General features: G+C 40.9%; 1 protein-coding gene across 4 annotated transcripts in view; it reads right to left on the bottom strand.

Annotated features, from left to right (window-relative positions):
- The window catches only part of ULK4 (unc-51 like kinase 4), a 636,813-nt gene that overhangs the window by 225,907 nt on the left and 383,692 nt on the right, over nucleotides 1–27,214 (bottom strand). For all 4 annotated transcript variants that reach the window (XM_027872479.1, XM_027872481.1, XM_027872482.1 and 1 more), the window contains one exon: nucleotides 4,322–4,488. In XM_027872479.1, the coding sequence (XP_027728280.1) occupies nucleotides 4,322–4,488 (167 nt within the window). The remainder of the gene's footprint in view (nucleotides 1–4,321; nucleotides 4,489–27,214) is intronic.

The raw sequence follows: 27,214 nt of genomic DNA, 5'->3' as shown, positions 1-27,214 counted from the left end.
GACCTTTTTAATGTATTAAGCACTTGTGCTATTTTTTTCTTTTTTTGTCTTTAAAAATATTCTTCAGGGGGACTAGGAAAGGGATATTGGGGAAAACTATGGGGATATAAAAAACAAAAGATACCAATAAAAACGTATTTTTTAAAAAGCCATAGGCCACAAAAAGATTGTACTAATAGCCTCCCCACAAACTGACACCAACCCATCAGTGATCCCCACTCTCTCATTAATCTTCAGTCTCTCCCCGTCTCCTGGCTCCTTCTCTATTGCCAGCAAACATGTCTACGTCATTCCCATCCTCAAAAAAAGCTCCCTTGATCCATCCAACGCTACTAGCTATCATCCTGTCTCTCTTCTCCCTTTTGTGGCTAAACTCCTGGAGAAGGCCACCCAAAACCAGCGCCTCTACTTCCTTTTTCTCTCATCCTCTCATTCTCTGCAATCTGGTTTCTGACCTAATCATTCAACTGAAACAGCTCTATGTAGTTACCAAGGATTTCTCAACTGCCCAATGTAATGGCCTTTTCTCAATCCTCCTCCTTGACCTCTCAGCAGCCTTCTTCACTTTGGCACCTCCTCTCCCATGGTTTTAATGACACTGCTCTGTCCTGGTTCTCCTCCTCCCTGTCTGCTCCTTCTAAGTTGACTTTGCTGGACTTCTGTCTAGGCTGTACCTACTAACCTTGGGTGTCCCTGTATGGGGCCCTCTTCTCTCTTCCCTCCATGTTATTTCACTTGGTGGATCTCATCAGCACGGTGGGGTGAATGATCATATCTTATGCAGGTGATTAGCCAGTCCTAACATCTCTCCTGGTCTCTAATATCACATATGCAACTGCCTCCTGAACCTCTCGAAAGGGATGTCCCATAGATCTTAAACTCAGCACATCCAAAAGTGAATGCACTATCTTTACCTCCAAATCCTCCTCCCCCCCCTCTTCCTAACTTTTCTACTCCTGTCCAGGTCACTCTACTCCTCACTCACTCCTATCTCCTCTATCCAATCTGTCACCAAGTCTGTCATTTCTACCTTTCTAACATATGGCTCCTTGACTCCCACGACATTTTCACCAGCCTGATATCAATTACCTTATCGCCTCATTTCAAGATGATTGTAACAAGCCCTTTTGGTAGGAACCCCTGCCTTGAGTCTTTTCTCCCCTCTAGTCCACCCTCCACTCAGCTATCAAATAAATCTTCTTGAGGAGCAGATCTAACCAAATCACTCCCCTATTCACAAATGCTAGTGGCTCCTTATTACCACCAGGATCAAATATAAAGCCCTTCAAAACCTGGCCCCTGACGACCTTTCCAGTCTTTTTATGCCTTATTCCTCTGAGATCAGGGCAACTAGGTGGTGTGGTGGATAGAGTACCAGGCCTCTAGTCAGGAAGACTCATCTTCCTGAGTTCAAATCCAGCCTCAGTCACTTCCTAGCTGTGTGATCCTGGGCAAGTCATTTAACTCTGTTTACCTCAGTTTCCTCATCTGTAAAATGAACTGAAGAAGGAAACGGCGAACCAGTACCTTTACCAAGAAAATCCTAAATGGGGTCACGAAGAGTCAGATGTAACTGAAATGACTGAACAACAACAAACCTCTAAGATCCAGTGACCCTGGTCTCCTTGCTGTTCCTCACACAAGATACTTCATCTCCTGATTCCATGAATTCTCACTGACTGTCCCCCATGCCTAAAATGTTCACCCTTCTCTCCTCTCTGTCTTCCTTGACTTCCTTCAGACCCCAGCAAAAACCCCTCCTTCCCCCTAATGATAGTGCCTTCCTTCTAAGATGGCATCTCCAAGTGACCTCGTACATATTTTCTTTGCCCATCGTTGTATGTGTGTGGTCTCCGCCCAATAGACTGTGTGCTCGAGAGCAGGTACTGGTTTTGGTTTTTTGCCCTTCTTTGTATACCCGGTGCTTAGCACAGTGCCTGGAACACAGAAGGCACTGAAGAAATGTTTGTTGATTGGCTGACTGGAAAGTCCCCCTACCAATTTAGATTGGAAACTCCTCTGTAACAGGAACATGAGAAGGTAAGGGTCAGAGAAAGGATTTGAAAAAAACAATAGTAGGTGCTTAATAAATGCTTATTGACTTGCTTTTAAAAAAATTATTATTTTTTGAGATTCACAATATGCTATAGTGAAGAGTACTTAATCTGGCCAGTTGGAAGAGATGTGGGTTCAAATTCTAGCTCTGACACTTACTAGTTGTGTGACTTAGGAAAAAATCACTTAACCCTCTCGAATCTCAATTTCTTTATTTGTAAAATAAAGATAAAGCTGGTCACACTACTGACCTCATCACGTTGTTTCAGTGTTGTTTCAAGGAAAGCGCTTCCTAAAGAAGCATATAAATATGCATTATGACTTTGATCACAATTGTAAAAGAAATGTTTTGCAAAGATAAAAAACTCTATATAAATGTTTGGTAATGTGACTATGAAAGCTGGCTTCTCCTGCTCCTAAGCCTCTTCTATTCTTGGAAAAGGTATTTTTTCAAAGCAAATGTAGGTTACATTAAAGGAAATCTTAGCTCTGGGAGTTAAAGAAAGCTGCAGAGGAGACATGGTTTTAAAAGCATTTGTAGTTCACTATTTCAGGGGAATGTGTCTTGAATGCACACTCCATCTATTTCCCCAGCCGCCATTCCTTATAACTCAGTTTTAAGTATTTATCTTGGTTTCTTTCGGGGCTGGCACCAGGTATCATGGCTGCTAATGGAGATCAAAGGCAGCTGTCAGGGATCCCAAGCAGAGTATACAGTAAACATGATGAGGGGGGATTCAGAAAGGTAATTAATAGCACTGCATTCTATACTTGAGTTAAGGAGAATGAAACATGATTAATTCATTACCAAATTTTTATGAATATATAAAAAGGAGCATTTTTGATGAAGGTAGTAAAAAGATATTCATGAGTGTCTTCCTAATCATTTACACAAACGATTTCTATTGTTCTGGTCCGTCAGTTTCTGATCCTTTTCATCTACAACCTACCTGACAATCTTTCATTAGGAGCATCAAAGCCATTTTTGAGAGGAACTATCTACTGTATCACAAAGAATTTACAACCACCACAATGGGATCAGACATAAGAAATGATGTACTTTTAAGAAGAAGAGATTTTTCATTGTGCTAGTGTGACAGGTAGTGGGGGGGGGGAGCCAACAGGAATCCAAGTGTTCACGAGTACCTGACAATTTTTATACAGTTTACTTAAAATTAATGTAGGGATATGTGAAAGAGAGAATTAGGTCGTTTTCATCAGCTTCTTTTTGAAAAAGAAATGACCATCAAATACACATCAAGCATCTATGAAAACCCCCCCCCCTTTACTTAGGGGCCTTGGGTGGAGTTGCTTACTGTACTATGTTATGTAAGAAAGTCACTAGGCCCAAATTAGCTATGGTAGGAACTATCCTTCTTAATGGAGACCACTGTAGACTAAACAAATATCCTAGAGATCTAGTGTTGCTAGATCTGCCACTGTGAGCCTTGGAAAAGGATTTGATCAATCGGCTTTTGCTTCTGAATATAAAAACAAGAATTCAGTTGTTTGTCATTTGCTACTTCAACAGGAAATTGTAAGGAAAACTGAATTAATGTTCTAAATTCTAGATGACCAAAACACAGAAAATGCTTTTAAAAAATGAATACCACTGGGCAATTAGTGCTGTCTGTTTGAGCATGCAAGTCTAGACTAGTTAATCACTGAGGTCCCTCTGAAAAATTTGATCATATGTTGCTAATTGTCAAAGGTCACAGTTTCGATTCCCCAGATGGGCCAATCAACTGCATTTTTGTTTCATGGCCAAACTGCCCTAATCTCTAAATCAAAACTTCATGCCTACGGTCACAAGAGGAAACAAGGGAGAGAGTACATAGATCAATTAATGACAAAGTATTGCTTCCAGCAAATCAACTCTGAGTGCACATCCTACGTGCAGGAGGTCAATGGGGCAATATCTATGTGGGAAGGAAGGGGGAGCAAATCCTCCCACTCCTCCCAGAGGCTGCGGTTCCAGGCCAGTCCTGAGCTGGATCTAAGTTGGCCGCTCTGTTCCAGGGTGGGATAGTTAGGGGTAACTGGGGGTCATCCATGATCCAAAGGTCTCCCTACCCTTCTGCCTCTTCTGCTTCCCTTAGAAATCATATAGTCAGGTCTTCTACTCCTGATGGTGGCCACCTAACAGAAGCTTATTCTTTCTTTCTCTTTAGAACCTTTTAAATAAGTACATTTTAAAATAAGATCCAAAACGAAGACAAAGAAAAGGAGAAACGGGGTTGGCTGATGCTCTTCCCTCGTTGGTTACCTGTAGCGTCCTCCGGACAACGGTGGATGTGTGGATGAGCATGCACTGCAGAATGTCAAGCAGGGAAAACAGCAAAGCGTTGGCGGTCTTGATGTTGTTTTTATTGTCCATGTCCAGGTACAGGGCTGAGGTTTCAATTAAAAGGCTGCATATGTGACGGACCAACCCTGAGGGAAAAAAACGGGAAAATTAAATAGATACGGACACATGTCCCCCGTGAGGAATGATGCCAGAGAAACCGTGGAGAGAATATCACCAGAATGCTGCATGACTGGGATTAGAAATGGGATGGTCACATCTTTCATTGTGGAGGAAGGAGAAAAGGGCAGGAGCAGAGGCAGAAACACAAGGTACGTTTTGGGGGAAATGTGTTAAGTGGAAGGATTACAGAATGGAAAGGTAACAGGTAAGATCAGTAAAGTAGGTGGGAAGGTAGCTTGTGAAAGGCATGCAATTCCAGACTTCAGATTTTACTCTTTTAGGTTTGAAAGCAGAGGAATGTAGCACGGCAAAAGCAGGATTTTATAAAGATTGCTAGAGGGATAGGGGGCAGGGAATAGGAGATTGGGGATAAGGAGACCAGCCGGGAGTCTACTGAAATTGTTGTGAGACACTGAGGACCTACAACAGGGCATGAGTATAACGGCAACAGAAATGAAAAGGAGAAAAGCATTTTGGAACAGAAATCAACAGCAGAGATGGTGATAATCAGCAAGGGAAATAGGGAAAACTGTAAGATTAATCTAAGGACTCAAACCTGCGTAAAACAGAATAATAATTATACTAATAACAGCATTGATAAAAATAGGGAAGTCAGGATAGGAAATCAATTTTAGGAGAGTGATCATCTTGGTTTTCAACATGTTGAATTGGAGGTGAAAACAGAACATTCCAAGGGTGAAATGTCCAGTAGACTAACTGGAAATTTGGGCTGGAGTTTGGGAGGGAGGTGAGGATTGGCAGTATAGATCTAAGAGGTACCCACACAGAGGCCATCCCTGAAGCTGTGACAGAGTGAATTCTCAGAGAGAGCAAGTAAACAAAGAGCAGAGGATGGAACACTGAGTCTTGGGGAGATCTACAATGAGAAGGGATGAGGAGTAGGAAAGCCTGGTGGGGATACTTACAGTGTGGGTTTTGGCAAGTTAATTACCTTCCCAAGTCCTTACTTTTTTTTTAATCACCTGCAAAATGGGAATAATGATACTTGCACTCCCTATTTCATTGAGTTGTTGTAAGGATCAAACCACATAAGGAATACAGAGTAGTTGTGTTTCTGTAAAGTGCTATGTAAATGTGTGTTATTGTCATTGTGATAAAGGAAAGGCACAAAGGAAGAAATATAAACTAAGCCTTTGCTACAGTCACATCGTGTGCTTATTCAAAATGGAAGAGGGATTCCTTATTAATGGTGATGTCCTCCAGATGCCCCTATTTGTGGATGAAGCCTCAGAACATGACAGGTTCTTCTCATAAGATATGTGACCAGTCAGAAGATTGGCTTAATGAGCCAAACTGGAAAAAAATGAAGTGGAAAAGTGGAGAAAAAGTGGAAAAGTGGAAAAACAATGCTGACTGCCCCAAGTGTGACATGCAGTTGGATGGCCAGTCTACTCAGTCTTTCAGCACCTCTTTCTTGGACAACACTGCAATTGGACTAGGAGCTGAGACTGGAGTATAACAGGAAAAAGAGAATGCGTTAGATCGCATGGGAAAATGTGATACTTTCGGTGATTCCAATCTGCTCTCTGACACAAAAGTGACCCAAAGGACAAAGAAGAGATGGATAGAGGGCATAAGTAGGCTATCAATGATAACCTGGAAGCCTATGAGTTGCATGAAAATGCACCCAGAAAATGTAAGATTAGAAAAGGAGGTGGGTCAGTCACGTGGCAAGAGCAAGTAACAGACGCACAGCTCAAATGTTGCGTTGGTAACTAACTAAAATGTTAAAAGATCTCATGAAGGGTCCCAGTAAGTACATTTGGTAGATCTTCTTCGAGGAATTTATGGGAGCATGTGATCTCTACCACTGGAAGGAATACCCACATCGATGAGATCATGGCTCCAGCGAAATGACAAAAGATGAAAGAAAAAGAGAAGAACCCTATGGAGTCTGACAGCTTGCTAGTGATAGCTCTATGTTAATGGAGGCCTTTAGGAGAAATGGAGGGAGAGTTTCAGGGAGTAGGGGGCAATTAACATGATACCGAGGGGTCAAGCAGTGAAGCCTGAGAAAAGGCCCCCAGATTTGGCAATCTGGCATTCAGAAACTCAGTGGTGGCTCTGATGAGAAAAACAGCAAGGTCGCAAGCTAACAGTCTTCACTTTCTGCCTATCTCCAAGCTCACAAGCACACTAGGATTAGTCTGGTGACTGAAAAGCTCAAAGACAATGCATTACTAATGCAAGGAATTAGTATTAATGAAGAAAGAAGGGAGGAAAAGAGGGCATGGGGGAGCGAGGGGAGTGGAAGGAAGCAGAAATCATACTTTGTTAATCCAAAAAAATTCCAAGGATTATTTTCTTTTCCTATTTAACTAAATCACATATAATCACATACAAAAAAAGTTATTTTGAAATACTTCTGAGGGGCTCTAGAAAAAGTGAAATGTTAATGTATACAGGTTGTTCTCAGTTCTAGCTACTGTGCCCCATTATATAGCTCTTTCTTAAAATAGGTGCAGTTATAGACCCCATGGAAAGTTAACCTTAGAGACGCCATGATTCTTAACATACTGTACACTTATGTCATTAGTGAACTGGATAAAATATAAGAAAGCTAGGTTGTGCAGTAGATACAACACTGGATATAGAATCAGGAAGATCAGAGTTCCAATTCCGCCTTAGACACTCACTACCTGTGTGACCCTGGACAAGTCATGTAACCTCTCAGCTTCAGTTTCTTCATCTTTAAAATGGGTTTAATGACAGCACCTACTTCCAAGGTTTGTTGTCAGAATAAAATGAGATAATATTTGTAAAGCACTTTGCAAATGCAAAATCATGGTTATTATCATCACCATCATAATCATTAGTATTAATGTTATTATAACTGATGATATTGACATGGTGTGTACTTACATAATGTCACTAGAAAAAATACCTCTCCCATTTCCAGTCATAATTGCAGGTCGACTAGAAACCAACTCGATGATCACTTCATCAGAATAAATTTTAGTAAACCTAGCTAAATAGCACAATAAAGGGGAGACTGTATCATTACTAACAGCCTGCAAAGTTCTGTCGTCCAAAATTTAACCACTAACACCTGTGGTCATATCAAGTTGAATGAGTTAGTCTACATGTTTTCTGATGAAATCAACCAAAATCTGGATATGAAATCTACCAGCACTGAGAGGCCTCTCTTGGATGGATGGAGAAGGTGACAGGACAAACAAGCTGAGAACGTGACTGACAACAGTCTATTTCATGCAATCTGAACAACTGGTGCAAGCTAGAACCTTTCCTCTATTCAAGGGTTAATAAGGAGCTATCCACAAATTTAAAAAAAAAAAGATTAAATGAGGAAGAGTAGACAAGTGGGCTGTGAACCTGGCATGGAAGATAGTTCACAATGGCAAGAGATACAGATGTTATTAGACATAGCCATCCAGAGCAATCTGTTGGAGGGATCACCCTCAGGAAAAATGGAATCAAAGGACTGGATCAGAGCTTCTGAGGTCACCTCCTTTGTCTGTGCAGTGTCAGGAAGTCTAGCACCTAGTGAATTTCTGATAGAGTATCCAAGGCCACTCTTCCTTACTCAAGCACAAAGCAGGCATAAGCCAGGCTACTCCCACAGGGCTAGGGAGGAGGGCCTTTGAGCTACACCCTACGGCTGGAAGCCATCTGCAATCTAACAAACAATACACGTCAAAGACGCACTCCAGTGAAACTGTGGATCTTTGGGATATTGAAACGATACTCACATGACCTACTTCACTGAATTGTTGTAAGGGGGAGAGTACTAGGTTATACCATGATTTACTAATATTATTATCTTGATGCCAAACAGCTGGCACACCAGACTTCTGTATTAGATATCAACGGTAGAGCTGGCATCAGTCAGTTAAGAAGCATTTATTAAGCACCTACTGTGTGCCCCAGGCACTGCACTAAGCATGGCAGACACAAAGAAAGGACAAATCACTGTCCCTGAGCTCACGGAACTTGTATTTGAATGGTGTAGACAACATGCAAAAAGCTGTCCAGACAAGATAACCTACCACAGTGTAAACAGGAGGTAATATCAGAGGGAAAGCACTAGGGAAGGCTCGGAGAAGACAGAAAAAAGCTAGGATAGGAATACTTAACACCAGAAAATCCTTGGTTTTGGTAGCAAACTATAAACCAGGGATCAAAATGGGACCCTGTAATCACAGATTCAGAGAGATGTCTTTCCCTGTTAAAAGACATACATTTTGTTTTTATATGAAGGGAATGATCAGGAGAATCCGGGTTGGTTTAGAAGGAAGGTGGAAGTGGAATGGACCTGGTTTTGTTTCCACAGGCCCACTTACTCAGGACTGGTGAAATACATCCTCTTCTAATATGAAAGGAAGAGAATAGGATACCGGATGCCTTTGTTTTCTCACAGTGAAGCCAAGGATGGAGATTTGTACAGGGTAAGAATAATGTACCAAATTTACTTTCTGTACTTGGGGGATGAGCGCTGAGAAAACCATCCTGGATTTAAAGAAAATAAAAATGAAAATTGGAAGGAGGCTTATCTGAGGCTCAAGCTGCAATCGATCAACGAGCATTTAGAAGAGCTTACTATGTGCCAGGCATTCTGCGGGGCATCGACGAGATAAAGACAAAAAATGAAACAGTCTTTTCTCATGAGGAGCTTGTCTGCTATACCATCATCACAAAAATGTTGGCCGTAGCGTCTGAGCTGGGAGAGAACTCTGAGGTCATCTGGTCAACGTCCCTCTTGTTACAGATGAGAAAACCCAGGCCAAGAGGGATAAGTGACTTGTCCGCTATCAGATGGGTAGTAAGCTGCAAAGCAGGGTTTAAACCCAGCCCTCTGACTCAAGCCTTTACTTTTCCTACTGAATAAGAAGAAGAAAAACAAAATTTGGAGCCACACGGCTTAAATATTCTTCAAAGGGGGGAAAGTACAGAGTGGTACTATTAAGAGGTTATAAAACTGCATACAGATAATGTTTTATAGTGTAGGCTTATCATAGCACCACAGAATTAAGAACTGAGAGAGGCCAAGTCATGCAGAATGTGCACCACATCCATCTGCTTAGGCCGCCATCACTTCTTATCTGGACTTGCAATGGGTTCCCAGTGGCCCTCCTCTCCAGCCCCTCCCCCACCCCACCGCCAGCTCCCTGGCATGGGCCTCCTCCTGTCACTCCTCTTCAAGCAGCGCGAGCAGTTCCCACTTTTCTCCCTGGCTACTAAAGCCTTTAGTAATGTGGCTCCAACCTACCTCTGCAGGTTGATTCTCCATCACAAGCTCTATGGCCCAACCCAACTGGCCTGCTCATCATCCCCCAGATTCAGCAGTCCCTCTCCCCTCTGTGTTTGCTCAGAATGTGTCCCTGTTTCTCTCCACCTCACAGAATCTCAAGCTTCTTTCAAAGCTTAGAATCCTTGGCTTCTATGAAGTTCGAACTCAGGTCGTCTCTACCATGGGCGGCCCTCATTTGTTAGCCCTCACCCTTCCTTACCTGTGTACACATTCCATCCCCTTGAGAGGAGGCGTTACTTTGCCTTTTCTCTTTATGCCCACAATGGTACAATGCCTTGCACAAAGTAAGAACTACTTGTTGAAACAAACCATCAAAATGTTTGTAATTCTTGGTGCTGAGTCCAAATGAGATACTAGTGCCTGAGAAAAGCAAGTAGATTAGAGGCCTGGAACTTCCTAAACATGAGAGAAGCTTATGTTTTATTTTATAAAGGAGATCTCTAATTTTCCTATTCCTCCCCCCAAAAAATTTGAATACTTTAAGCATGTAGATCAAAACACATCCTTTTGCACAAATATCCTGAGAAAACTTAGTACATACATTTATATTCATATGTATATATATATATATATATGCATGTATGTGTATGTGGTGTGTGTGTGTCACACACACACACACATACATTCACAAACATACATATAGGACAGGTAAAATGCACCAACTTCATGACCAGAATGGTGCCTGGGTTCTTACATGATTAGCACAAAATCAGATAATCACTTGGGTCTAGAGAGAACAGAAAATAATCTCCCTGACTTTTCCAAGTACATAATTTATACTAGACACACGTTCTAGAATGTTATAATGTTCCTCTCTGGTTAAAAGGAAATGAACTGGGGAGACCCTCAATCCTATAGCCACATAAACCTGTTTCTTTGCACATGCCCAAAGACAAGCTCGGGTTTCATACTTCAAGAGATAAAAGGGTTAGATAAAACCCATTCAAAGGCAGAATTCTGAAAGACAACCACAAGAAGAACAGGTTCCTATGCACTGGGATTCCAACATCTTGATAACTCAGAAATAATTGGTGTAGAGTAGTTTAGGATTAAGTTATGTAAATACATCTTAAACACTATTACTGAGAATACAAGTGAGAAGGGATGGATGCTGACTGAGGAAATAAAAATTTTGATGAAACATTACTCTCCGCTCACCTAAAAGATGAATTTTGTGCCTTCCATTTTGGTCTATGATTTTGATCAGTAATATTAAAAGTAGTGGCTGGTAATATCTTGAAATGTCATACTTCCTGGGAAGTAAATAGCAAGGGATAAAGGGAGTGAAGACACGGGAAAGTGGGGGAAAAAAAAAACGTAGCACCATATTCTCAACCCTGACAGCTACCACTTGATACGGGGCAGGTTGGTTGATTCCCAGACCTCACTCCCACATCAGCTACTTACCATTCAGTGGTAGACACAGCGTGGTGGGAAGCCTTTATTCTTTTGCGTTTCATTCAACAAGTGTTTATGGAACATCTAATATAATTGAAGTCAACCTCATTGGCCTAGAGTTGGAAAATTTCTTTTCTTTTTTTGAAAATAAGCATAATTAGTATTTATATTATATTTTAAGGTTTGCAAAGTGCTTTACAAACACATTTCATTTGATCCTCACAACAACCCTGAGAGGTAGGTGCTATTATTTTCCTACTTTTACAGTTGAAGAAATTCTTCTTGTAGAATTCTTGTAGAATTGCTCCCATTTTCCAGGATCTTTCAAATATCACTGACAGCGGCTCTGCAATTACATCCACTAACTTTTTTTTAAGTACGTGAAGATGTAGTTCATATGGATCAGGTGACCTGAATTCAATAAGATGGAAACTAAGTGTTCTCTTACAGCACCTAGGTGATGCAGTAGACAGAGCACCTGACCTGGAGTCTGGGACATCTAAGTTCAAATTGGGCATTAGATATTTACTAGCTGTGCAACCCCAGGACTTTCACTTACGCTTTGTTTGCCTTTGTTTGTTTTCTTCAACTGTAAAAGGGGGAAAATAATGGCACCTACTTCCCAGGGTTGTTGTAAGGATTAAATGAGATAATTTTTGTGAAAGAGCTTAGCATAGTACCTGGCGTAGCAGGAGCTTACTAAACACTGGTTCCCGTCCCTACCTTCCCCTTATTTTCTCCTTACTTCTCCTGAGCATCAACTCCCTCTTAATCTTTTTTTGTTTTTGCTTTTTTGTGTAAAGGTCAGTCTCCTTTGCAAAGAAAAGAGAAATCAAAGGAGGACTGAGCAGTTCTGTCTCTTCTTTTTTGGCAAAAGTCCATTCATCCCAAGCAAAAGTCCTTTCTTTTCTTTGATCAGTTTCCTTCCAATAGAGCCAAGGAAACTCCCTTTTCTGCTGGCCTCTGTTTCCCTCTCCAGCCTCAGCTCATTCTGAGAATTAGTGCTCTTTACAGGACTCTTACAGGACTGTTCCACGCTATTATGTTCATCTATTATTGCCTGACCTTGCTTCTATCTTCTCTACGTGCCTTCTTAAAGAGGTGACATGGATAAGATGTCATCAGGTTAAGAAGAATCTCAAAACGCTAGTTAAAGGGTACTGAGATTATCCACTTAGGTAGAAATAGTTGATAGCCATAATCAGAATTTCCTATGCTCAATGATTTCATTCAGTATGAGAAGCAAGCATGATAGGCAGCTTGGGAAAATACATTAAAAAACAAAACAAAACAAAACATTGGTCTTCAAGTAAAAAAGACCTGGATTTTAATGACGAGGCTGACACTGGCTAGTTGTATGACCTGAAGCAAATCATTTAATCTCCCCTACCTTATCTGTAAAAAACATAATATTTGCATTATTCAGGAAAAAGAGGTAATCTAGTGCTGAAAATAGTGGACTGGCCTTGCTGTCATGAAGATTTAAATTTAATTCCTATCTGACATATACTAGGCATCTGTTCATGGGTAAGGCATTGAACTTTGTCTAGAAGTTATAGAAGAAGTGCCCATGGATTGATGAAGGGAGTTTGCACACTGGGAGTAAGCCCCACTAATGAAATCATAATGAACCGACCAAAACAAAGAAACAAAAAAGCTCGACTTTACAAGTATATTTGGTGGAAAGATCTTCGTAAACGTTTAAAATTCTAAATAAATACAATGTTATGAAAAAGCTCTGTTCTAGGCAACACAGAAGATACAAAGAAATGTAAAGGTCCAAGCATAGAGCCTTGCACGCTGTAAGTGCTTAACTGAATTAAAAATAATCCCATCCTGGCTATTAAGGTCTGCTTGGGAGATAAGAAACATGCACAAGAAACTCACATTCAAGGCAGTATTTGACAAGCCCTCTCTAGGTTGTGAGGACAGTAAGTGCTATAGGAGTTCTGGCCACACTCAGCTTGGATGATCAGGAAACATGCCATGGAATGGATGAGATTCCTTTGGTAAGCCCTTCATACCCAAGCCCCCACCTATTTTTCCATTCTTCGAACACCAGTGGCACTGACCTCCTGGCTGTTCCTCAAACAAACCCTCCATTGGCGGCACTGGGCATTTTCTCTGGCAGATCCCCATGCCTGGAAGAAGCTCCCTCCTCATCTCTGATGAGGAATAGACCTGTAGGTCCTAGTATCCTGAAAGAATTTGCTTGGACAGTCTCTGAGTTAAAGAAAGGCATTAACTGGGGTGATGCACCCAATAGGGCCTGATACCCATGAGGCAGAGCCCCAGTGGGCTCTACTCCACATGGGAGACAGAGCACAGGCTGCAGGCCCTGCTTCCCACAGGAGGCAAAGGCAGTTAGCCAGGTCAATGGTATGGTTTAAATGAAATTTTATGGAATGGAGGGAGGGGAAAAGAGAACGGGAGGAGTAAGCATGGCTCCAAGATGCCTGGATATCAGGTAGTCCAGAGCTGATAAAGAGAACAGGAAAGGGGAGGGAAAGAGCTGTTCTGGAATGGAGGGTGCTTTGTGAAAGCTCACAGTAAGTTCAGGGTGGACACTTCAATGCAGAGTCTTCTTTGATCACTTTTCTGGCTGGTCATGTCCTACATCTTACCTCTGTCTCATGTCCTGCATCCTGCTTGCATCTGCCTGGAGCACTCTTTTCTACCTCATCCATCTCCACCTTCTGGCTTCCTTCAAGTTGCAGTTAAAATTCTGCCTTTTTCAGGAAGCCTGTCCCGAGCCCTCTTAATTCCACTGCCTTCCCTTTGATGACTGCTTTCTATTTGTCTATTTATTTCTATTCACCTATTTATTTACTATTTATTTCTATTTATGAATGTTCTCTCTCCTATTAGATTGGGAGCTCCTTGAAGAGAGGGACTGTCTTTTGCCCTTGTTTTTGTATGGCCAGACAGTGCCTGGCACATAGTAGGTGCTTTATAAATGCTTACTGACTGAGTGAATAAGGAACTTTTCCTAGCACCCCTGGATCATAGCACTATAGCAAAAGTCATGTAGCCCAGTGCCTTTTAAACTGCGGGTCGTGACTCCAAAAATCTGGCAACAGTCAAAGGTTTCTGAATGCATAATGACCAAAAATTAATTAAAAATCAAACCCATAATGAATCTAAGTCATGTTGCCAAAACACTAAAAGTTCCAGTCCATCCCTCATTTTACTGATGAGAAAACTGAGACTCAGAGATGTTAAGGGACTAGTCCAAGGTCAAAAAGCCGAGAAGTATCAAAGGTAGGATTTGAACACAGGCCTTTCTGCTCCAAGTCTAGTACTCCCTCCACTATGGCCCACCCATGGGTAGGATAGAAGGGGAGATAGCTCACGCACAGAGGACAGCTCGAGCAGAGGTGAGGGATACTCGTGAGCCTGGAGTGGAAAACAACAGAATCTTCGCCTTGGTAGGGCCCTTGGAAATCACTGAGTCTCCAAATGAAGTTGGGCAGAGGAAAGAACTGATTATCAGAACTCTGTAAATGACAACAACATTAAACAGCAACAGAACTTGGGCTAAATGCCACTGAGGTCACGGGCACTCCCCAGTTAAAGTCAGAATGCACAGAGATCACCAGAAAGCAGAGTTACATTTACTATTTGTTGTAAGCCCTGGGGCATGTATCTTGGGGTTTGTGTGCTTCTATGTAGCCATGTTAAAACAAGATTTTTCAATTACAAAGAAATTACTGAATCTAAATACAGAAAGGTAAAGCTGGCACTGCTGAAGTCTTTCAGAAAAAAAATTGGCAGAGTAAGCTGGGATTAGATTCCAGGAGTGGCGGTCTGTCTCAGTCATTCGACATTATCATCATAATCATATCATTAGACTTAAGCTTTTGTATCCTCTCCATTCGGCATAGTGCCTGGCACATAGCAGGCACTTAATAAATGTTTATTGATTAATCAATATCAATAATAATAGTTTTAGCTATCATTTATATACCATGTTAAGGTCTGAAAAGTCATTTACAAACACATCATTGCATTTCATTATCACATTTACCCTGGGAGGTAAGTGTCATTATTATCTCCATTTTACAGATGAGGGAGGCAAAAGTTTAAATGACTTGCCCAGGGTCACACAGTTAATAAGTATCTGAGGCCAGACTGGGGCTCAGGTCTTCCTGACTTCACATCCAGCACTCTATCCAGCGTAGCACTGAACTCTTTCTTTCAAAGTGCACAAAATTTCCACTCTAACAATGGCGGCTGCTTTTCTGTTGCAAAAATAACACAAAGACAGTTCCATATGATAGGAAAAATGAGACCCAAAAAGCTTTGCTGTGTACCCAAGCCTGCACACCGTCATGCCCTGTAACTATAATTTAACAGTTTTGGAGACGGCATTATAAACGATAAAATATATTTCCTATTCATGCTATTGCTAACATTTTCTTTAAAATGGAAAATGGAGACTATAACTTGCCTCACAGGAGCATTGAGAAGCTTAATGGAGGTTAATAAAGTGTTTTGATATTCTTGGGGAAAAGTTTATGCAGAAGGATGGGTGATAAAGATGGTAACAGGCTACTACTGAGCATGTCATTTTGGAAGCAGACAATATGGACCTAAATGAAGAAATGACTTTCTAGTGGCCAAGTGATTCTGTTCGGTCAAGGAACCAAAGTTCTTGGTATTTCACCACCATTTTCTTAGTTTACTCTAGAAGGTTCCATCACTGGGAGCGCCATCACAGGAGGCAGGTTGTGCTATATTTAGACTGCCCAAAAGGGCTGCAACAATTTGCCTGGCAAGTGACTTTAACCACGGTTGGTAAGGTAACAGAATGGTAAGAGGTATTCAGGCAGAAGCAGTCGTAGCATCCAGAGCTGCTCCTTGGAAGCCGGCCACTTGGACAGGGGGCCTGACCTTGACTTGTTCAAGATGACATACAGGCTTAGTCCAGTCCTGCTCTCAGAGCAGCATCCTTGGCTGGGCCCTTCCCTTCAGAGAGACCCGGGGTTCACCAGGACCACCCTGGACGTAAGCCCCAAATTAATGTTTCACTAGAGTCTTCTTCACTTCCTGTGGGGGCAAAAGTCAAGGGCCCAGATGTTTCCACTAAGGCTTCGTTTGTAGGAGTATTTGGGTGAAGGGGGTCTGTTTTTCAATGAGCTTTAGACAAAACACTCAAGATTCTGCCTTCAGGGCCCTTATCCTGCCCAGAACCGAACCTCACTTTAGGGCCACCAGCTCCAACCCAGGGCACCTCCACTCCAGCCATCATCTCTACCTGCTGTCCACTGAAACCTTGAACTCAAATCCTGGAACCACCCAACCCAGGTTCAGAGAGCAGTCAGCTTTGGCCTTACCTTTCTTAAAATCAGGCCTCCATCTTACTTCCCATTCACTAGCTCCCCCCATCCCCCACCCCCACCCACTTTCTAGCACCTCTTTACAATTATCTTTCTCTATTAGATTGGAAGCTCTAAGAGGGAGCTTATTTTTGCATAGTTTAATTTTGTATCACTAGTGATTATCAAAGTGCCAGGGCCAGCTAGGGGGTGCAACAGAGGCAGCACTGGGCCTGGAGTCTGGAAATCCTCAAATCCAGTCTCAAACACTTACTAAGTATGTGACCCTGGGCAAATCACTTCATCCTGTTGGCCTCAGTTTCCTCATCTGTAAAATGAACTGGAGAAGGGAACGGCAAATCCCTCTAGTATCTTTGCCAAGAAAACCCCAAATAGGGTCACCAGAGTCAGACTTGATTGAAACGGCTGAACAACAAGCCTATGAAGGTATTTAGTAAATGCTTAGCTTGTGAGCTCCTTGAAAGCAAGGACTATCTTTTGCCTTATTTAGCATCATACCTAGAACACAGCAGGTACTTAATAAAAGTTTACTGATTGTCTGTTCATTGATTATGGCCTGCCTGCCAAGCCACTGAAAGTCACCTCCTGATAAATGTCTGAAGCATCATCTTTACCTCCTACGCCACATAAGGGGCAATTCCTTCCTTAACATGATCTGACAAAGGAGGAGATCTGGCACAATCACCCAATGATGGGGATTAAGCAGATTAAACAACTGAAAGGAATGACAAAGGAATTGAAAAATCCAAACATCTGTTGCCCCTGAGTACTGCACGTGTGCCGTGCGTGCACATGTGTATACACACACACGCACACACACACACACACACCCTAAATGTCAGTAAGTAAAATAACGACTTTTCAACACCTCTTACTGACTGCGCTCTATTTACTGGTATCGTGACTGACAACAATGAAACCGGGACCCATGAGATCTGGCCCATCGTCCAAGCTCTGCCACTAACTAGATGCCAAATGACTTAACCTCTCCGCTCCTCAGTTCCTTCATCTGTAAAATGAGGGGAATTTGAGAAAATTGTTCATTCATTCAATTAGAATTTCTCATGATCTTGAGGGCCACTTCTCCTCTGAAGGTTCTATAATTTTATGATTCTCAGAGACCTTTCATTGGATCATAGGATTTAGAGCTAGACGGAACTTTAAATATAAGAAGGATCTTTGAATCCAATCCTATCATCTTACAGAGGAGAAAACTGAAGTCCCAAGAGGTTAAGAATGAGACAGGAAGGATTCCAATCAGCTCCCCTGACTCTGAACCTAAAGTTTCTGCTATTTCATCGTTTGGCAGTCGTGTCCCTCTGGCAGCCCTCAAACCATATACAAGTACAACCAATGCTCTTTAGACATCCAGGGCTGGAGGAAGCAGTGAGGCAGTGCTTGGAGTAGGACATAGGAAGCAAGCTAGAAGATGGACGGTGAAGCAGACCTCACTCCTACCCAGATCATCTTTTTCCTGTCTTGGTGAGGCGAGGTGAGGGTAGAGAGGGTCACTCTGGCAATAGTGGGTAGAAGGAGCAATCCCAGCAGCAGCTATGACAGGGGAAAGCCTTCTATTCCCTTTCTCCTTTTCAGAGACAGGGGGAACGTGGGCATATAAAAAGTGCCCGGTATATAAAATCGATGTCACTGCAATGGCCCTGGTACTAAATTTAGGGTTTCCAGAAAGGCAATTAAAAAAAAACCAAAACATTGAAAGTCTCACGTGGCTGTTGAGTTATAGTGTGGCCGTGTCACAGAGCACCCTTTACCCTTGGAACAAACTGGCTTCTGTTTATCTAATATTCACAAATCAGAGCCCGTCATACCCAAACAGACTAAGAGGCCTCCATGTAAAGCATGGGAACAGCAGGGTATCCTGATTTAAAAAAAAAAAATGTTCACAGGGACAAGCTGCTTGGTGATTTCACCTAAACATAAGAAATTACAGGATGCACCTAGACTGAAAAATCCTAGAGAGGGAAAGTGGTGAAAAAATCCAATAAGTCTTTGAGTATTATCTCATCCACGTGAGATTAGGAAACTGTCATCAACACTTTCCGAGAACCATTTTAGCTTAGAGAAGTAGGAAGACTCCAGCAAGGACACTGTGAGGCCCTCCAGTGGAAGTTTGGAGACTTAATTTAAAGCCACCATTTCCTCTAAAGAAAATGACATTTTAGTGCCGTAATACAGAGTATAATCCTTCATTATCTGCCAGAAAAATTAAGCCACATGTCTACCTTTGCCTCACCTTCCTTTTAGATGAATCTGTGAAAGGCCAGATTTAAAATTGCAGCTTCTGCTCTCACCCTGCCCCCACCTTTAAAAAATATATTAAATTCAGATCTAAGTAGCTCCAGCCTTTAGAAACCCTGTTAAATACTGGTCACCAACTGTCATTTTTTTCAGTTCAGTGTGGAGTGGTTTAAATGGCCTTAAGGCAAGTTGCCAGAGCTAATTGCTCCATTCTGTAGCTCAGGAGTCTTTGGGCTGAAGATAATGGCTGAGAAATCTCAGTTTTAGAAAAACCCTCAGTGACTTTAAGATAAGTCTTATGTGGCAGAAATAATAATAATAAATGTCAGCAACTACCCATAAAATATTACCAATATCACACTTAAATATCATGTAATGGTTGCAAATGTTTATTATTTTTCACAATAACCCTATGATATGGGCAGTGAAAGCATTATTATTCCCATGAAACAGATGAGGAAACTGAGACCCAGAGGTTTAAGTGACTGCTCCATAGTTACAGAGCTAATAAGAGGCAAGGTTGGAACCTGAATCAAGGATTCTTGGGCTCCAAATCCATTGCTCTCTATGCACCACGCTACCACACTGGAAAATGAAAGTGGAAAAAGGAAAGTTTAGTATTCATACACATTTCTGTTTCAAAAAGGATGTCTCTGTCCCTCTTTTTAAAAATGTCATATGCTCTCTTAGGATAGATGAAGAAAATACTGTTTTCCAATTCTAGACCATTTTGAAAAATCTGGATCAATTCCACAATTACCACCACAAATCAATCAGACATTTCATTTTATAGCATCATTCCTCATGAGCTACTGATGTCACTTGCACAATCATAGAAGATCTGATATTTTAATAAGCATTACCTGGACCAGCCAATGAAATTGATAAACAACTTGTTTTTCACTCATAAATGTGAAACTCCCATATTCTCTTTGAGTCTTTCATCTCTTACTTTTTATATCTAATCAAAAAGCCCCATCTACTCTACCTCCTCCTTGCATTTACCCCAACCCACCTTCCTACTGTCAACTAGCCTAGCACAGGCCTTTATTAACACCTCCCTGGACCAGTGCAACCAATTCTTCTGCCTCTGTTCTCCTCCTTTCTCATCCATTCATCACGATGCCACCAGACTAACCTTCCTTATTCACATTTTGGTCACTCCACGTGTCTGCTCAGAAAGCTGGAATGGCCCCTACTACCTACCTTCTTTGCCTGGCCTTCAAGACCCTTCAGAATCCGTAACCATTTTCTTTTTCTGGCCTTATTTTCTAAAACTTCCTTCCACACACTCTCTGCTCCAGCCAAACTGGACTGTCCTGTCCCCTTAACACATCACGTACTTTTCACTCTCTTGCCTTCTGATCATGGGCTGTCCATTTCTCACTTGTTGGATTTCTGGCCATTCCTCAACATTCACCGCCAATGGCACCTCCTCCACACAGCGGTCTCTGATCCTCGCTGTGTCATTAGGGAGAGGGAGCCCATGACCAAAAGGCTCTGAGAATAAACAGGGCACGACGTGCTGAGGAACAGGACAGTCCAGTTTGGCTGAAGCAGGGAGTGTGTGGAAGGCAATCATTTGGCAAAATAAAATAAAAACTAGTCTCCCGAGATACTATGTAATGGGCAAAAGCGAGCAAAGTACAAGCTCAGAAAATCCAACGTGGGGGCACTGAGGGACAAATAAAAAGAATCCAAGTGATGGGAGAGGAGATCAGACAAGAGAATAGGGTTATGTCAACATATGAAAAGAGATGAATAAATACCCTTAGCCATTTATTTGTTTTACCCAGTAATGCCTGGCACACAGTAGGTGCTTAATAGATGTTTATTGATTGACTGAAATGGCATAGTGAGGAGAAAAGAAAGTGATAAAACATTGCCATGGTACCCTGGCCTTCTTGGGGGAAAAATATACACACATACATATATATTTTTATATATTTCTGCTTCACCAGCATCTTATTTAACAAAAACTATTTTAGCATTTATCCACAGCAGGTCTGTTATCTGTGACAATCTTCTATTTCAGCAACATCTTACAGCATTAGTTAATTAACATGTGCCATTCACAGGATGTGTGCATTTCAGCTGACATTACCAAGGAGGCAATGCCATGTTATAAATGCAACCCGAGTGCTGCCGAGTGAATGACAAAAATCAGTAGGGAATACAATTCATTTTTAGTTTTATAGAGGAAAAACAAATATATATGGGGAAGTTAGGAAAGAACTGATAAGCTAGTTTTACATATTAAGTTAATGCAGGATTTGAGAAGTTACTTTTGAAATTAATTTGAGCTACAGAGGGACCTGCACTTAGCTCACGGAAATACGAATATTAAAAGGATGACCAGAAATGAAGGAAAAGGAAAACACAAAAGAGGCGATTTAAAAGATAGGCAGTTGACAAGTAAAGGGTTTTAAATGCTACCTTATTGCTGAGAAGCATTTATTGATCTTGCAACAATCTGCAAAGTCCTATAAGGGAGACATGATTTTGGGCTGCTGGGTGCTTGAAAATTGGAGGCATCATCCAGGGTGCCCTTTCATCTTTTCTTTTCTCTCTCTATAGCTGCGTGCATCCTCTCATCCTTTCTTCTCTCAGTAGTAATGCTGGGTTACTCTATAAAATAATATTATTCTCTCTCTCTTACATATACATATATGCATATAAATACATATATATGTACATGTATGTATTGGAATAGATACAGAGATAGATAATCTAGTTGATGTTCTGTCGTGTTGAGTCGTGCCTAACTTTTCATGACCTCATTTGGAGTTTTCCTGGCAAAGATAGTGGAGTGGTTTGCCATTTCCTTCTCCAGCTCATTTTATAGATGAACAAACCCAGGCAAACAGGGTTAAGTGATCTGCCTAAGGTCACACAGCTAGTAGATATCAGAGACTGGATTTGAATTCAGGAAGATGATTTAGATATAGATATAAAAACACTGTTCTACACTTGTGATTCATCCTAGTGTGGAAATTTCCGCCCCCCACCTCCTGCAATGTACACTGGTAAATCCTGTATAATTTAAAGTCTTAAAACAGTTGTCAGTGAGCACCAAGAGGTTGAGTGACCTGCCCATGGTCATATACCTAAAGTGTCAGAGGAAAGACTTGGAAAAAAAATTCAAGTTGATTGAACATAAACCTTTTCATGCATTTTCCCCTTATAAAAAACACAGCTGTTTGCCACAACCAAGTAAAGTAATATTCTCACTTTGCTTTATGAAATTATACTAGTGAAGTCATGTGCTAATGCTGGGCAATATGGACAATATATTTTAAGGTCATTAGATCATCTCAGTCACAATTAGCCTCAAGAGGTTAATACATAATTTAAAATAAAAATGCAGAAATATATTTCCAAATGTTAAAATCTTAGAATTTCTGGAGTTGGCAGGAGTCAGGTTCCCACAACCTCTGTCATGGGCACCCCCAAAAGAAAGACTCAGAACGGACTGGTAAGTGCTACATGTGACTTGGCTGTGGGGTAGTGGGCTTGAAGTTATGAGACCTGTGTTTGACTCTCAGATCTAACACTCTCTGGTTACATAAGTTGAGGTAAGTCACTCAACCCACCTCTCTAAGCCCTACCTTCTTCATTCCAAAGATTACCACAATAATATTTTCACTGCTTACTTTACAAGGCGGTTATGAGGAAAATGCTTGGTAAACTAAGTGTGTGAACCACAAGTGCACCTGTGTTACATCACAAATCATCTACAAGAATTTAGACTTAGGACAATCAAATGCTAGACAGAAACTGTCTCGATCAAGGAGAGGCAGAGCCAAAATGGCAGAGTAAAGGCAAAGCCTGAGCTCTCCTCAAACCCCTTCAAATAATTTTAAATAAGTACTCTAAAATTCTAGAGTGGCAGAACCCACAAAAAGACACAGTGAAACAATTTTCCAGCCCAAGACAACTTAGAAGGTTGACAGAAAAGGTCTGCTGCACCAGGGTAAGGGAGGAGCACAATCCAGCGCAGGTGCAGACTGGGCCCCAGCAGACCAGGAGCAAGCCTCGGGGTGACTGAATCAGTGGCAGCAGTCGTGGTTTCCAAACCTCTCAGCCCACAGATAGTTGGGGGATCAGACAACGGGGCAGAAGAGATTTACAGGGGTCCCCCTGCTGGCACCAGGGGCAGGACTCTGCTGCATCGCCTAAACATGGATCTGGGTCACAGTCCTGGGTCTTAGTCCCAGTGTGAGGAGAAACACTAGCACAGCAGAACTTGCAGCCGCAGGGCAGCAGGAGCCTTAATGGTCACTCACAAACCAGGACACAGTATAGAAGAGTAGCAAAAACACCTCTCCCTAGACCATACCACCTTGGAAGAGCCAAAAACTTAGAGGTCCCCAGAACTACCTCTGAAAAGAGCTGCCAAAAAACCCTGAAGCTTAAAACAGTGCCCCCTCCACTTGGGAAGCAGAGACCCACGTTAGCATTGAGATGAAAGTCAAGAAACAGGCTGGAAAATGAGCAAACAACAGACCACAGAAAGTTACTATGGTGATAAGGAAGATCCAAACACACTCAGAAGAAGACAACAAAGTCAAAGCTCCTGCATCCAAAGCCTCAAAGAAAAATCTGAATTGGTCTCAGGCCATGGAAGAGCTCAAAAAGGATTTTAAAAATTAAGTAAGAGAAATAGAGGAAAAATTGGGAAGAGAAATGAGAGTGATGCAAGAAAATCATGAAAAAAGAGTCAATAGCTTAGTAAAGGAGGCACAAAATATACTGAAGAAAATAACAGCTTAAAAAACAGAATAGGCCAAATGGTAAAAGAAGCACAAAAATCCAATGAAGAGAAGAATGCCTTGAAAAGAGAATTGGTCAAATAGAAAAGGAGGTACAAAAGTTCATTGAAGAAAATAATTCCTTAAAACTCAGAATTGGGCAAGTGGAAGCTAATGGCTTTATAAGACATAAAGAAACAATCAGACAAAATCAAAAGAATGAAAAAATAGAAGAAAATATATCTCACTGGAAAAACAAACAACCTGAAAAACAGATCTGATAGCGATAATTTACGAATTATTAAACTAGGGGCAGCTAGATGGTGCAGTGGATGGAGCACCAGCTCTGGAGTCCGGAGCACCCGAGTTCAAATCCAGCCTCAGACACTTGACACTTACTAGCTGTGTGATCCTGGGCAAGTCATTTAACACCAATGCTTAGCAAAAAAAAAAAAAAAACCCAACAAGAATTATTAAACTACCCAAAGGTCAAGATCAAAAAAAGAACCTAGACATCATCTTTTAAGAAATTATCAAGGAAAATTTCCCTGGTATTCTAGAACTAGAAGGAATAGAAATTGAAAGAATCCACTGATCACCTCCACAAAGAGATCCAAAAATGAAGACAAGAATATTATAGCCAAATTCCAGAGCTCCCAGGTCAAGAAGAAAATATTGCAAGCAGTCAAAAAGAAACAATTTAAGTATTCTGGAGCCACAGCCAGGATAACACAAGACTTAGCAGCTTCTACATTAAAGGATCAGAGGGCTTGGAAAATTATGTTCCCGAGGGAAAGAGAGCTAGGATTACAATCAAATATCACCTACCTAGCAAGACTGAGTATTCAGGGGATACTTCAGGAAAAAAAGGACATTCAATGAAATAGAGGACTTTCAAGTATTCCTGATGAAAGGATCAGAGATGAATAGAAAATCTGACTTTCAAATACAAGATGCAAAAGAAGTATAAAAAGGTAAACAGGAAAGAGAAATCATAAGGAATTTGATAAGGTTAAACTGTATTCCTACATGGGAAAATGATATTTAGAACTCCTAAAAACTTTCTCATTATTAAGGAAGTTAGAAAGATAGACATATACATAGACATAGACATAGACATAGACAGAAAGTAGAGGTATGAGTTGAATGTGATGGTATGATTATCTAAAAAAATATAAATAAGGGATGAGAAAGAAGAATGCACTGGAAGAAGGAGAAAGGGAAAGGTAGAAGGGGATAAATTATCTGACATAAAAGAAATTTTACAGTGGAGGGGGAAATGGTGGAAGCAGGGAAGGGAGCACATGAACCTTACTCTCATTGGAATTGGGTCAAAGATGGAATAATATACAGTCAGTTGGGTGTAGAAATCTATCTTACCATGCAGGAAAGTAGGAAGGGAAGGGCATAAGAGAAAGGGGTGGGAATGATAGAAGAGAGGGCAGTTTGGGGGAGGTAAAAGTCAGAAGTAAAACACTTTTTGAGAATGGACAGTATAAAAGGAGAGAGACAGAGTAGGATAAACAGGAGGGAAATAGGATGAAGAGAAATATATAATTGGTAATCATTACTGTGAAAAAATTGTTGCAGTGAGTTTTCTCTGATAAAAACTTCATTTCTCAAACACATAGAAAACAGAATCAAATTTATAGAAATAAGAGCCATACCTCAATAAATAAATTGTCAAAGGATATGAACAGGCAGTTTTCAGACAAAGTAATCAAAGCTATCTATAGTAACATGAAAAAAATGCTCTAAATCACTACGGATGAGAGAAATGCAAATTAAAACAACTCTGAGCTACTACCTCACACCTGTCAAGATTGGCTAATATGAAAGAAAAGGAAAATGACAAATGTTGGAGGGGACATGGGAAAATTAAAACACTAATGCGCTGTTGGTGAAGTTGTATACTGATTCAACCGTTCTGGAGAGCAATTTGGAACCATGCCCAAAGGGCTATAAAACCATGCATACCCTTTGACCAAGCAATACCACTATTAGGCCTGTATCCCAAAAAGATAAAAAACAAAAAGGAAAAGGGCCTATGTGAACAAAAATATTTATAGCAGCTCTTTTAGTGGTAGCAAAAAATTGGAAATGGAGGGGATGTACATCAATTGGGGAATGGCTAAATAAGTTGTGGTATATGACTGTGATGGAATAGTATTGTGCTTTAAGAAACAATGAGCAGAAAGGTCTCAGAAAAACATGGAAAGACCTACGTGAACTGATGCAAAGTAAAATGAGCAGAACCAGGAGAACATTGTATACAGTAACAGCAATGTTGTATGATGATCTACTATGAGTAACTTAGCTACTCTCAGCAATACAACGATCCAAGATAATTCTATGGGAGTTATGATGAAAGGTACTGTCCATCTCCAGAGAAAGAACCTGAATGCAGATCAAAGATACTTTTTCTTTACTTTCTTTCTTTTCTTTGGGTTTTTTTGGCCTGTATTTTCTTTCACAAATTGACTTACATGGAAATGTGTTTTGCATGACTACACATGTACAACCTATGTCAAACTGTTTGCCTTTTCAATGAGAAGGGGAGGGGAGAGAGAGAATTTGGAACTCAAAATTTGAAGGAAAAAAAAGAATGTTGAAATGCTTATAAGTAATTGGGAAAAATAAAATATGAAATAAGATTAAAAAAAAGAAACTATATCAAATTTCTTGGTCCAATTGGTTGGTCTAACGTGTCAGAGATGGAGGTGCCATGCCTAGAAATTTGTGTTAATAAATGACATTAAACAGAAAATTTAAAAATGTATGCCCAACCTTGGGGAAAAGGGTACTAAAACTCAACCATTAATGATCCCAAAGAATTCAGACAATAATTAAGATCATTTTTAAATGATAATTTTTTTGTGATAGATCAACATTCTTTGGTTCATAGAAAGTAATTCTAACAACTGATATGAAAGTACCCTTGGAAGACTGTGTGAAAAATTCTAAAACTAGTAAATTCTGAATCCTGGCCATGAAGAAAAATAGAAGTTTAGGGTTTTACTTTCAAATAATTTTTCATTTGAAAGCATAAATAGATTTTTGATCAGCATACATATTTTGTGGGTGATTTGACACATCTTTAACCAAAGAGAAACACAACGATTACCATCTGAAGAAAAAAAGTCTGATGAATACCTACAATATTATTTTAAACTAAATCCCCACATCCAGCTGCAGTGTGTCTCCCAAGCTTCACTCTGACAACTGGCTATAGGACATCTCCAAATGGATGTAGGCATTTTCAAACAGAACCCATCATCTTTCCTCTCCAAACTCCTCTCTCTGTTTAACTTCCTATTTTTTGTTGAGGGCACCATTGGCCTTATAGGTTCCTTGGGAGTCATCTTCCCTTCTCCCTTTTCCCTCATCCCTCACATCCAATCAGCTGCCAAATAAACTAACTGCTAGGGGGGAAAATAGTTCGGACACATCCAGAAATAAACAGACATAACTGAGTCTGAGATACATATCACCTATTAAGAACTTGGCAGTCTGTATTCTGACAACCATCAGTCAGGAAAAAAGTCAAGGAGGCCTCTGAGCAGCTAAAAGCTAGTGACAAAAGTACATGCTCTTTACCTTAAGGTCTTCAGTCAGAACCCCTTACTCTTACAACCCTAACAACATTGATTATCTGCTT

Source organism: Vombatus ursinus, unplaced genomic scaffold (genome assembly GCF_900497805.2).
Source record: "Vombatus ursinus unplaced genomic scaffold, bare-nosed wombat genome assembly UNPS02014799.1, whole genome shotgun sequence".
Taxonomy (NCBI): domain Eukaryota; kingdom Metazoa; phylum Chordata; class Mammalia; order Diprotodontia; family Vombatidae; genus Vombatus; species Vombatus ursinus.
Note: the sequence above shows the minus strand (reverse complement) of the source record. Positions and strands in the feature narration are given on the sequence as shown.